General features: G+C 43.7%; 1 protein-coding gene across 1 annotated transcript in view; it reads right to left on the reverse strand.

Moving 5' to 3' along the window:
* Positions 1 to 15000, reverse strand: part of cacng2b (calcium channel, voltage-dependent, gamma subunit 2b) — a 28856-nt gene that overhangs the window by 13435 nt on the left and 421 nt on the right. The window contains exons 1-2 of the mRNA XM_084127943.1: positions 14671 to 15000; positions 14260 to 14506 (exon numbers count right to left, since the gene is read on the reverse strand). The exon at positions 14671 to 15000 is cut by the window's right edge and continues 421 nt beyond it. Of these exons, the coding sequence (XP_083984069.1) occupies positions 14260 to 14506; positions 14671 to 14742 (319 nt within the window). The 5' untranslated portion in view covers positions 14743 to 15000. The remainder of the gene's footprint in view (positions 1 to 14259; positions 14507 to 14670) is intronic.

Consider the following 15000-nt stretch of genomic DNA (forward strand, 5'->3'; position numbering starts at 1 on the left):
ATGATCTCTGAGATCAAACACACACACACACACACGTCACTAATATCTGTAGGATGAAGCAGCATTAATGCCTCAGTCCTGATGACATCATCATCATCTGATGCACAAACACACTGTCAACATTCCCAGCATATGTGAGGAATCACATACACTGAGACAGTCAGACGGGCATTTCACACCCGCTGAAAGGTGACTAGACACACACACATACACACACACACACACTGGCCCTGTGTGTGTCGTCACCTTTCATTAGGAGTGAAATGTTCTCAGTGGAGCTGGAAACATCTCAATACAGTCTCACTGCATCATCATCTGTCTCACTGCATCATCACCCGTCTCTCTGCATCATCACCTGCATCATCACCCGTCTCACTGCATCATCACCCGTCTCTCTGCATCATCACCCGTCTCACTGCATCATCACCCGTCTCACTGCATCATCACCCGTCTCACTGCATCATCACCCGTCTCACTATATCACCCGTCTCACTGCATCATCATCTGTCTCACTGCATCATCACCTGTCTCACTGCATCATCACCTGTCTCTCTGCATCATCACCTGCACCATCACCCGTCTCACTGCATCATCATCTTTCTCACTGCATCATCACCCATCTCACTGCATCATCACCTGTCTCACTGCATCATCACCTGTCTCACTGCATCATCACCTGTCTCTCTGCATCATCACCTGCATCATCACCCGTCTCACTGCATCATCACCCGTCTCACTGCATCATCATCTTTCTCACTGCATCATCACCCGTCTCTCTGCATCATCATCTTTCTCACTGCATCATCACCCGTCTCTCTGCATCATCATCTTTCTCACTGCATCATCACCTGTCTCACTGCATCATCACCTGTCTCTCTGCATCATCATCTTTCTCACTGCATCATCACCCGTCTCTCTGCATCATCACCCGTCTCACTGCATCATCACCCGTCTCTCTGCATCATCACCCGTCTCACTGCATCATCACCCGTCTCACTGCATCATCACCCGTCTCACTGCATCATCATCTGTCTCACTGCATCATCACCCGTCTCTCTGCATCATCACCTGCATCATCACCCGTCTCACTGCATCATCACCCGTCTCTCTGCATCATCACCCGTCTCACTGCATCATCACCCGTCTCACTGCATCATCACCCGTCTCACTGCATCATCACCCGTCTCACTATATCACCCGTCTCACTGCATCATCATCTGTCTCACTGCATCATCACCTGTCTCACTGCATCATCACCTGTCTCTCTGCATCATCACCTGCACCATCACCCGTCTCACTGCATCATCATCTTTCTCACTGCATCATCACCCATCTCACTGCATCATCACCTGTCTCACTGCATCATCACCTGTCTCACTGCATCATCACCTGTCTCTCTGCATCATCACCTGCATCATCACCCGTCTCACTGCATCATCACCCGTCTCACTGCATCATCATCTTTCTCACTGCATCATCACCCGTCTCTCTGCATCATCATCTTTCTCACTGCATCATCACCCGTCTCTCTGCATCATCATCTTTCTCACTGCATCATCACCTGTCTCACTGCATCATCACCTGTCTCTCTGCATCATCATCTTTCTCACTGCATCATCACCCGTCTCTCTGCATCATCACCCGTCTCTCTGCATCATCACCTGCATCATCACCCGTCTCACTGCATCATCACCCGTCTCACTGCATCATCACCCGTCTCACTGCATCATCACCCGTCTCACTATATCACCCGTCTCACTGCATCATCATCTGTCTCACTGCATCATCACCTGTCTCACTGCATCATCACCTGTCTCTCTGCATCATCACCTGCACCATCACCCGTCTCACTGCATCATCATCTTTCTCACTGCATCATCACCCATCTCACTGCATCATCACCTGTCTCACTGCATCATCACCTGTCTCACTGCATCATCACCTGTCTCTCTGCATCATCACCTGCATCATCACCCGTCTCACTGCATCATCACCCGTCTCTCTGCATCATCATCTTTCTCACTGCATCATCACCCGTCTCTCTGCATCATCATCTTTCTCACTGCATCATCACCTGTCTCACTGCATCATCGCCTGTCTCTCTGCATCATCATCTTTCTCACTGCATCATCACCCGTCTCTCTGCATCATCACCCGTCTCACTGCATCATCACCCGTCTCTCTGCATCATCACCCGTCTCACTGCATCATCACCCGTCTCACTGCATCATCACCCGTCTCACTGCATCATCATCTGTCTCACTGCATCATCACCCGTCTCTCTGCATCATCACCTGCATCATCACCCGTCTCACTGCATCATCACCCGTCTCTCTGCATCATCACCCGTCTCACTGCATCATCACCCGTCTCACTGCATCATCACCCGTCTCACTGCATCATCACCCGTCTCACTATATCACCCGTCTCACTGCATCATCATCTGTCTCACTGCATCATCACCTGTCTCACTGCATCATCACCTGTCTCTCTGCATCATCACCTGCACCATCACCCGTCTCACTGCATCATCATCTTTCTCACTGCATCATCACCCATCTCACTGCATCATCACCTGTCTCACTGCATCATCACCTGTCTCACTGCATCATCACCTGTCTCTCTGCATCATCACCTGCATCATCACCCGTCTCACTGCATCATCACCCGTCTCACTGCATCATCATCTTTCTCACTGCATCATCACCCGTCTCTCTGCATCATCATCTTTCTCACTGCATCATCACCCGTCTCTCTGCATCATCATCTTTCTCACTGCATCATCACCTGTCTCACTGCATCATCACCTGTCTCTCTGCATCATCATCTTTCTCACTGCATCATCACCCGTCTCTCTGCATCATCACCCGTCTCTCTGCATCATCACCTGCATCATCACCCGTCTCACTGCATCATCACCCGTCTCACTGCATCATCATCTTTCTCACTGCATCATCACCCGTCTCTCTGCATCATCATCTTTCTCACTGCATCATCACCTGTCTCACTGCATCATCACCTGTCTCACTGCATCATCACCCGTCTCTCTGCATCATCACCTGTCTCTCTGCATCATCACCTGCATCATCACCCGTCTCACTGCATCATCACCCGTCTCACTGCATCATCATCTTTCTCACTGCATCATCACCTGCATCATCACCCGTCTCACTGCATCATCACCCGTCTCACTGCATCATCATCTTTCTCACTGCATCATCACCCGTCTCTCTGCATCATCATCTTTCTCACTGCATCATCACCTGTCTCACTGCATCATCACCTGTCTCACTGCATCATCACCTGTCTCACTGCATCATCACCCGTCTCTCTGCATCATCACCTGCATCATCACCCGTCTCACTGCATCATCACCCGTCTCACTGCATCATCATCTTTCTCACTGCATCATCACCCGTCTCTCTGCATCATTATCTTTCTCACTGCATCATCACCCGTCTCACTGCATCATCACCTGTCTCACTGCATCATCACCTGTCTCACTGCATCATCACCTGTCTCTCTGCATCATCACCTGCATCATCACCCGTCTCACTGCATCATCACCCGTCTCACTGCATCATCATCTTTCTCACTGCATCATCACCCGTCTCTCTGCATCATCATCTTTCTCACTGCATCATCACCCGTCTCTCTGCATCATCACCCGTCTCTCTGCATCATCATCTGTCTCACTGCATCATCACCTGTCTCACTGCATCATCACCCGTCTCTCTGCATCATCACCCGTCTCACTGCATCATCACCCGTCTCACTGCATCATCATCTTTCTCACTGCATCATCACCCGTCTCTCTGCATCATCATCTTTCTCACTGCATCATCATCTTTCTCACTGCATCATCACCTGTCTCACTGCATCATCACCTGTCTCTGTGCATCATCATCTTTCTCACTGCATCATCACCCGTCTCTCTGCATCATCACCCGTCTCACTGCATCATCACCCGTCTCACTGCATCATCATCTTTCTCACTGCATCATCACCCGTCTCTCTGCATCATCATCTTTCTCACTGCATCATCATCTTTCTCACTGCATCATCACCTGTCTCACTGCATCATCATCTTTCTCACTGCATCATCACCCGTCTCTCTGCATCATCACCTGCATCATCACCCGTCTCACTGCATCATCACCCGTCTCACTGCATCATCATCTTTCTCACTGCATCATCACCCGTCTCTCTGCATCATCACCTGCATCATCACCCGTCTCACTGCATCATCACCCGTCTCTCTGCATCATCACCCGTCTCTCTGCATCATCACCCGTCTCACTGCATCATCACCTGTCTCTCTCTCTGCATCATCACCTGTCTCTCTGCATCATCACCTGTCTCACTGCATCATCATCACCTGTCTCTCTGCATCATCACCTGTCTCTCTGCATCATCACCTGTCTCTCTGCATCATCACCTGTCTCTCTCTCTGCATCATCACCCGTCTCACTGCATCATCACCTGTCTCTCTCTCTGCATCATCACCTGTCTCACTGCATCATCACCTGTCTCACTGCATCATCATCACCTGTCTCTCTGCATCATCACCTGTCTCTCTGCATCATCACCTGTCTCACTGCATCATCACCTGTCTCACTGCATCATCATCACCTGTCTCTCTGCATCATCACCTGTCTCACTGCATCATCACCCGTCTCTCTGCATCATCACCTGTCTCTCTGCATCATCACCTGTCTCACTGCATCATCACCTGTCTCACTGCATCATCACCTGTCTCACTGCATCATCACCTGTCTCACTGCATCATCACCTGTCTCTCTGCATCATCACCTGTCTCACTGCATCATCACCTGTCTCTCTGCATCATCACCTGTCTCACTGCATCATCACCTGTCTCTCTGCATCATCACCCGTCTCACTGCATCATCACCCGTCTCACTGCATCATCACCTGTCTCTCTGCATCATCACCTGTCTCACTGCATCATCACCTGTCTCACTGCATCATCATCACCTGTCTCACTGCATCATCATCTTTCTCACTGCATCATCACCTGTCTCACTGCATCATCACCTGTCTCTCTGCATCATCACCCGTCTCACTGCATCATCACCTGTCTCACTGCATCATCACCCGTCTCTCTGCATCATCACCCATCTCTCTGCATCATCACCCGTCTCTCTGCATCATCACCCATCTCTCTGCATCATCACCCATCTCTCTGCATCATCACCCGTCTCTCTGCATCATCAAAATTCAAATGATGAAAATGAAAATGAAATTTCACTCCCACTGCATCATCATCACCTGTCTCACTGCATCATCATCACCTGTCTCACTGCATCATCATCACCTGTCTCACTGCATCATCATCACCTGTCTCACTGCATCATCATCACCTGTCTCACTCTTCTGCCAGCCCAGGTGTAAAGTCTAACCTTGATTGATTGACTGTAATAACTGTATGAGAGTCTGAAGGGAATCGCACACACACATTGATTGAATCGTCTTGTATCTCGTAAGTGAGTGTGTGACAGATCTCAAGCTCATTTTAATCTCCTCTCACTGGAACAGATGCAGTTTTTACAGACCCAGAAACTGATCAGATGAAGAGCACAAGAGCTTCATGAAACTCAGTTTCGCTTCCATGGTTTCGCTTCTCAATTCAAGTGTCAGCAATAAAGAGAATGAAAGAATGAATGATTGCCTCATTTACGTGCAGCAATATTGTGATATTAGGGCTGCAACAACAAATCGATAAAATCGATAACCGATAAAAATAATTGCCTGTCACATCATCTTACAGCACTGAATAACATAATAACATATTTTATGGACGAACACAAAACACAAACCCTGCCTCAGTAAAATGGAAAACAAAAACTATAATTTTGTTGTTGGACATTAAATTTAGGTTTAGAATCCTACATGTGAGTATTTTTATGAGAGCAGTAACTGTAACTTATAGAATGTAACTGGATATCAATGTAAGAAGAAATGATGAAGAAATTACAGTAACAGAGGAGCGAATGCGTGTTAACTTAATTATTAAAAATGTCAGTAAAATAGAGAATAAATTTGCCTTTTTATCAGATTAATCAAAGAAATAATGTGACAGATTAGTCGATTACCAAAACAGGCCTAGACCCCCCATCTGACCCGTATCCATAGCAACTGAGGGGTCAAAGGTTAAAAGCTTTATCTGCAAATCTCCAAGGAGAGATGAAACCATCCTGATCTCAGACCAGAGAGAAAACACAGGACACGAGAGAGAGAGAGAGAGAGAGAGAGAGAGAGATTCATGTGACATCATAAGGAAGTGATTCTAATTCGTACGATCTTGTTCTCCTTAATTTCTGATTGGTTGATTCTCTCTCTTATGTATTATGTATTATTATTATTATGTATTATTTCTGAAAGAAGTCTCTTCTGCTCACCAATGCTGCATTTACTTGATCAAAAATACAGTAAAACTGTGAAAATATTATTCTCATGTAAAACAGCTGTTTTCTACACTGAACAAAATTATAAACGCAACACTTTTGTTTTTGCCCCCATTTTTCATGGCCTATTTCTCTCAAATATTGTTCGCAAATCTGTCTAAATCTGTGTTAGTGAGCACTTCTCCTTTGCCGAGATAATCCATCCACCTCACAGGTGCGGCGATCAAGATGCTGATTAGACAGCATGATTATTGCACAGGTGTGCCTTAGGCTGGCCACAATAAAAGGCCACTCTAAAATGTGCAGTTTTACTGTATTGGGGGGGGGGGGGGTGGGGGGGGACCAGTCAGTCAGTATCAGTCAGTATCTGGTGTGACCACCATTTGCCTCATGCAGTGCAACACATCTCCTTCGCATAGAGTTGATCAGGTTGTTGATTGTGGCCTGTGGAATGTTGGTCCTCTCCTCTTCAATGGCTGTGCGAAGCTGCTGGATATTGGCAGGACCTGGAACACGCTGTCGTATACGCCGATCCAGAGCATCCCAAACATGCTCAATGCGTGACGTGTCTGGTGAGTATGTGGCCATGCAGGAACTGGGATGTTTTCAGCTTCCAGGAATTGTGTACAGATCCTTGCAACATGTGCTGTGCATTATCATGCCACGACGCCATACACGCTGTCTGCCATCTGCCCTGTACAGTGAAAACCGGGATTCATCCGTGAAGAGAACACCTCTTCAAAGTGCCAGACGCCATCGAATGTAAGCTTTTGCCCACTCAGGTCGGTTACGACGACGAACTGCAGTCAGGTCGAGACCCCGATCAGGACGACGAGCATGCAGATGAGCTTCCCTGAGACGGTGTCTGACGGTTTGTGCAGAAATTCTTTGGTTATGCAAACCGATTATTGCAGCAGCTGTCCGGGTGGCGGGTCTCAGACGATGTTGGAGCTGAAGATGCTGGATGTGGAGGTCCTGGGCTGGTGTGGTTACACGTGGTCTGCGGTTGTGAGACTGGTTGGATGTACTGTCAGATTCTCTGAGACGCCTTTGGAGTCGGCTTATGGTAGAGAAATGAACTTTCAATTCACGGGCAACAGCTCTGGTGGACATTCCTGCAGTCAGCATGCCAATCGCACGCTCCCTCTAAACTTGCGACATCTGTGGCATTGTGCTGTGTGATAAAACTGCACATTTTAGAGTGGCCTTTTATTGTGGCCAGCCTAAGGCACACCTGTGCAATAATCATGCTGTCTAATCAGCATCTTGATATGCCACACCTGTGAGGTGGATGGATTATCTCGGCAAAGGAGAAGTGCTCACTAACACAGATTTAGACAGATTTGTGAACAATATTTAAGAGAAATAGGCCTTTTGTGTACATAGACAAAGTCTTAGATCTTTGAGTTCAGCTCATGAAAAATGGGGGCAAAAACAAAAGTGTTGCGTTTATAATTTTGTTCAGTGTATGTGAATATACAGTAAAGTGTAATTTATTCCTGTGATCAAAGCTGAATTTTCAGCATCATTAGTCTTCAGTGTCACATGATCCTTCAGAAATCATTCTAATATGATGATTTGATGATCAAGACACATTTATGATTATTATCAGTGTTAAAAACAGTTAAAAAACGTGATGCATTTAATAGAAGTAGTTTAAGTATCACTTCAGGTCCTTCTACACACTGAAACACTTCTGACATTAATCATGTTCATCGAGATCAAAAAGTCGTCAATCTAATCAAATCCCTGCAGTCACAAGCTATAAACTCATAAAGTCAGTCCAGTGCAACTCTAAAGAACAAAACAATAAATCCTAATGTACACTAATCAACATAAATAACCAGATGGATGAACGTATCTGTGACCAATATCAAAGTTACCAATCTAAACGATTCAAAAAGAGAAGCGCCCTACGAAATACTGATGCAGAGACACATTTACTGTATGTGTGTAATTCATAATCTGCTGAATAATGTGTTTCCAGAATAATAGTTTTTAAATATCAGGGTTTTTTTACATTTTGAGTTTTACTCCATGAATCATCTATTCAGAAAAAGCAACGTGACAGAATAAACTGACATTTAAATCAGACGTTATGCTGATAAAACAAACCATAAAAACCTGGCCACACGAGACTGATGATCTGCGGCTCAGTGAGGTCAAAGGGGTCAGAGGTCACAGGGGTCAGAGGTCACCGCTGACAGTGACATAACAGGCCATCAAACATCCCTCAGGACACTCGAGCTCCAGCTGACCAGAACACTGACTGATAGAATCGTCACACAAATGCTCAACACGACGTATTATTTTACGTAACAGAACATGGACATAAAAATGGTGTAGAACAAAGTTTTCTCAAAGTTATGAACAAACGTTCTTCCAGTAACATTAATAGAACATTCATTTAGTGTTCTCTGGACTTTAATAATGTTCTCAAAACATTAGCACAAAAACATAATTTATACATCGTTCATGGAATGTTTTTTAAATGTATCTACTTGTTTCGGAACGTCCAGAGAACATTCAAAAGTAACGTTCCCATAATGTTTGAAGAATGATACAATGGAATGTTCCCTTAACGATCATATAAGAAAAGAAAAAAACATTTATAAAACTGACTGTACAGAGAACCATAACTTAAAGTCCCACTGAAGAGCCTTATAATACGCAGCTCTGTTTGATGCGTTGATGAAACAGGAAGTTAAGGCGGGGCATATTGAATGGCTCCTCCCCCTTTTCAAACAGCCAATAGCGTTTAGTTCACCTCACAGACTGACAGCACCATGGAAACGAATCCGAGCGCTGATGATACGCTGAATTCAACAGTAGAGATGTGAATAAATTCTAGCCATTTCATTCTTAACCAACGTACAAGAAAAACTAAATAAAACTTGAGCGTTTAAGCAACCGAACACACACTCCAACACATATTACGTGACATGTCATCGCTCGCTTCGGCCACGTGCTGTTTATAGCATAGGGGGCGGAGCTTTAGATTCTAGAGAGCATTTGATTGGACAGAAAATGTGATGAGAAGCGATGATGTCATAAAAATCCATGACCCATTTTAGCGGAAGTGAGAGACTGAGTTTTGAATGCTTATATCTCCTAAATGCCAATTTTGTCATTGTTTTGGAACACACAAGCTTATTCATAACCTTAAAGGCACACTGTGAAGGAATTGTGTTTTTGTCAAACAGCGACCCCTAGAGTCGCTATGGAATACTTGCACTGTCGTAAATACCCCTCCACCCCCCACCCTGTACACCGGTACCTGCATCGGGCATGGAATAGGCACAGATAGACTCCGAAGACATGATTATTGCAATTTATCATAATAGTTTGCAAATTGTACTCGTTTACACTATTTACAACCTCTACGTTAGGCTTATTTATGTCCTGATAATTATGTGAGATATTAAAAACTGTTCTCATGATAATCACAAGAATCAACGTCAACAGCGTCGTCTGATATCCCTCAGGACTACGTGATAAATACACCTCACAACACCTGAGTTCAGCTGGCAAACTAGTTCGTGAGGCAAGCTAGGCAATAAAACATAACGCAAAAAACACATACGTAGGCCTTAGAGAAACGAGTGTTTGTTAGCAAGTCTGTTAACAGCTCTGATAATCGAAAGCTAGCTAGACATATGTGGAAATTATTGGACTGGTCTAATTATCAGCAATAAATGAATGAACAGCATATAAAAAAAACAACGTTACTACAAGCAAGCGCAACAACATACAACATAGAATGCAAACAAGTTTACAAATAAGAGATTTATTTACTGGCCACTTCGTGCGTTTTCTCAGATCGGACAGCTATCAGATTTATCAAAACAATTCCATTTACACCTGGTCACATAAATGTGTTTTTGCGAAACGGATTTAAATCCGATCTTCAATTCTCGCGCTATATGCAGATTTAATGGAGTGCACGTCACCGAAAGCAACAGATATGAGCTGCATTTTATTGATCATCAGCTAAAATTTCTAAATCAAAGACTGCAATAAGAGAGAGCAGTAACAGCCCTGGTAAGATCACTTCATTTCTTTACTTTTAATGATGATGATTGTGTGTTAAGCGTCTGCGACTTACTTTCACTTTGATTTGCGATAGTTTGCACGTTGTCTTGATGAATAGCCTATGCTCAGTTGCTCATCTGCGGTGATGCGTGTTCCAGCGCGTCGTCATATCTGGCAATAACATATAGCCTATAACACGCTCTCACACGTTTTTATTTTTAGCATTTTTGAGAGGAGTACAATTTGCATATGTGGTTTCAACAACCAGATGCATTTACACTTGTCCAGTTTCGTCTGGAATGCGTCTCAGACCTCCTCCTGAAGTGGTTTGAGCGATCGGATTCAAATCTGTCTTGAATGCGTTTCGGAGGGCATTTACACCTGGTCTTTTCACGATCTGATAGCTATCCCATCTGAGAAAACGCATGAAGTGGCCAGGTCTAAACACAACAGCCCCCATGACAAAAACATACGCACGAAAGCCGAAAACAAACGCTGGCCTCTCACATCCAAATTTGAGGAAGTGGTGGGGGAAGTGACGTATGCCGTAAAGCAGTCGAATTTTGTAGTTCTTTTTGTGCTCGGGTTACTACCCGAACCCTGAAGTTACATAGTGCCAGTAAAAGCGATACAGACCCCGTCAGGCTATGGCAGACGTGTCATTCAACCTATTGTAAGTCGATGTACCATCACAAGGGTCTTGGAAATATATTATGAAGGTTGAAAAGTTTCACAGTGTGCCTTAAGGCTGACATATTCATACTAAAAGATAAAAAACTTACATTTTGATTCCAGGGGGCCTTTAAAGGGAACATTAGCTAAACGTTCTTATAATATATTTTAGTTAGCTGGGAATATTTTACAGTTTGGTTTGTTTCATCATTACGATCAGGCAGGGCTCATGTTAGGACACTGAAGACAGTGAACCCTGTCTGGAAGAAGACAACATGCATGTGCTAACCTGAATTACTCAGTATAACACAGGAATTACTCAATTCTGCTGGATCCGTTCGGCACATTAAACCAAGAGTTATTTCAGTTGTTACAGAGATCACTAAATATAGGCTAAGACAGTAAATTAAAAGCACATTGTGCAGAGATTTAATAAAACCCTTCATAGATACGTTCCCTCTGACTTGTGGTTGATACTCATAAACTGAATTTCAACCAGAAATGAATGAATAAACTGAAGTCAGGCTTCACTGGATTCATTGATCAGGCCGAGATCCGTCATATAAACCAGCACACATCACTCGTGTCTCAATCTGGGTCCAGTGAGGCTAAAAAAGCAGAATTATGAGATAAAAAGTGGCAATTACCTTTTTTATTCAATAGTATTCTTACTCTCAAAGAGCATTAATACTCTAAAAACTGCTAAATGGTACAGCCACAGTCCGTTCTGCACTTCTTTAGTGTTTTCTCTGCAAGTATTCATTAATATTTTACACTAGGAGCTAAAGCCTCACATCTGAACACAGCACACGCTGACCCTGCTGCAGAGAGCCTGACTGACAGCTGTCAATCACACTCAAAATCAAACAGGAAGTCCGTCCTGAAGCTTGAATATGTGGATGTCAGTGTGAACAGACTGAGCATTCAATACAACAGGTATAGTTTAAAGAATCATCATGCAGCTCTTCATTAAGGACTGTAAGAGACACGATATTAAAGTCGAGCTGAATAACGACACTGTTGTCGTCTCGAGCTGCTTATAACTGAACCTGTTTCATAATAATCTGATGATGAGCTGTACACAGTTATTGAACTCAACTGAATTGATCTGAATTGTCTTTTTAAAACTGGATCTAATTTTTTCTCATATTTGATTTGATTATTTTCCTGTTTATTAAAAGTCTTCCTTCTGAAGATTTTCTGTGAATAACGACTTAAACGTGAACCTGTGTCTCGCACAAAACTATCACATGACTTCGGAAGACTTGGAATACCGCGCTCAACCCAGCTGACAAAAATACATTCCAAGAACGTTTCGCTAACGTTGCCGTTATGAAAAAGTTCTTTCTGAATGTTCTCAAAACATCCAGTTAAAAAAAAAAAAAAGGTTTTCTCTTAGTTATTCGAATGTTAACGGAGCGTTCCATTGTATCATTCTTCAAATATTATGGGAACGTTACTTCTGAATGTTCTCAGAACGTTCCATGAATGATGTATAAATAGTGTTTTTGTGCTGATGTTTTGAGAACATTATTAAAGAATGTTCTATTAATGTTACTGGAAGAACGTTTGTTCAGAACTTTGAGAAAACCTTGATGCTTTTATTGTCCTTCATCATTATGATCAGTGTTGGGGAAAGTTACTTTTAAAAGTAATGTGTTACAATACTGTGTTACTCTCTAAAAAAGTAACTAACTGCGTGACTTAGTTACTTTTTATGGGAAGTAATGTGTTGCGTTACCTTTTCTCACCTGGGATGGGCTTGCTTATTTGTTTTTAATAATAATTATTTTTTTTAAATTGCCAAATATTAATGCCCTTTCAAACCAAAAGTGAACTGAATAATGTTTCTGCCACAGAATAAGACATTTTAAAAAATAATTGCGACTTTTTATCTCACAAATGCAAGATATAAAATCAGAGTTGCGAAATATAAACATGCAATTCTGAGAAAAAAAGTCAGAATTGTGAGATAAAAAGTCCTTTTTAGATAAAAATTTGTTATTCTGTGCCCGAAACAAGCTTCCATTTATTCACATTCAAGAATCAGATGAAGGAGAAGAAATCAAACACAAATGTGATCTTTATCTAAATTCGAATGGTTGAATCGTATCATCAGCAGCAAAGATATTGGTTAATAAAGTGGGATATAAAAAGTAGGCTATATTTTTATAATTGAACATATTTAATTATTGCAGGTTTGTGTGTTATTCTGAGTTTGCATTTGACTTTTTATTCCGTTTGATGAATGCTGAATGTGTTTCTGTGCAGGTGAGATGAGTAAATGCACGCTCACATTTAACTAATAACCATCATGTTCACACACAACACCTCTGCATTTACTCCCGATTTCTCTCGACACGAGGACAGGAGGGATGTCAGTCAATAAATGGGAGAACAAAGTAATTTGAAAAAGTAACTTGATACAAAGTAATTTGATATTTTGCTGTAAATTTAAAAGTTATGTGTTACTTTACTAGTTACTTGACAAAAGTAATCTGACTACGTTACTTGTAATGCGTTACGCCCAACATTGATTATGAGCTATAAAGATATGCACAAACGAGTTTCTCCCCAGACAGAGTGTCGGCCCAGATCCGGCCCACACATGGATTCCACACGGCCCAGATGTGGGCCGGATCTGGGCCGACACTCTCTAGGATTCAGATGCAGAACAACAGCAGGATTTCGATCTCCTTCCAGACAGAAAAAAAGTCATTTTTGCTTATTCGTATGGTCGAATTGTATCATCAGCAGCAAAGATATTGGTTAATAAAGTGAGATTAAATACATAAAGTAGGCTATATTTAGCATATTTAATTATTGGAGGTTTGCGTGATATTCTGAGCTTGCATTTGATTCCGTTTGATGGATGCTGAATGCGTTTTCACACAACATAGTGTCAGCCCAGATCCGGCTCACATCCGGGCCGTGTGGAATCCAGATGTGGGCCGGCACTATGTTGCTGTCTGGGCAGATTTTCTTGCTCAACCCAGACAGCAACATAGTGCCGGCCCACATCCGGTGCACATGGATTCCACACGGCGCGGATGTGGGCCGGGTCTGGGCCGACACTATGTTGCTCTCTGGGATTCAGGTGCAGAACAACAGCAGGACTTCGATCTCTTACCCTCCAGACAGCAGGTCCTCCACAGGCCCGAGTGGGTCATCACCTCCTCGTTTTTCTTGCCGGTCTCGTTCTCATTGCTGCTTTTCGTTTTGCAGACGCCGCGCGAGTACAGCCAATAGTCGGTTCCCACGGCGATGGTCATCAGACTGAAGGCGGCGAAGGCGCCCACCGTGGTCAGGAGCATCTGCACCCCGCGCTCAAACACTCCCATGCTGCCGCATTCCACGAAAGGGGAGACCCCTTTCCTCTTGATGTATAGGAAGTAAATATTTGTAAATTTAAGGGGACAAAGAAAGAAGAAACAAGGAGCCTGAGAGCCGAAAAGGGCCCTAGAGGAGTAGGGGCCAACAAAGGGCCGATGAATTGAGAAGGAAGACAAGAGTGCGGGTCAACCTGCACCTACATACTAACCCAACTGATTATGATTGGCTTTGAGTGGCACTCAATGGGAAGCTGAACATACTGCCATTCATCTTCACTCATTCTGGCCTGATCAGGCACGAGCCTTTAAATCCTCCGGAGTCCGGACTGATGAATGGAAATCAGAATCACGTTCCCGAACCGCTGCCGGTCGAGTGGTGGCGCGCGCATCCATGAATCTAAAACCCGGAATATTCCAACAATGCGCGATTCAAAACGACAGTTTGGGTTCGAATTGTGATTAGAACGAGACACGCGCGTCGACTGAATCAATCCATCCTGGCGATGATGATGATGATCAAAGAAACGAACGGGTTAAAA

Source organism: Abramis brama (genome assembly GCF_963993115.1).
Source record: "Abramis brama genome assembly, chromosome: 11".
Taxonomy (NCBI): domain Eukaryota; kingdom Metazoa; phylum Chordata; class Actinopteri; order Cypriniformes; family Leuciscidae; genus Abramis; species Abramis brama.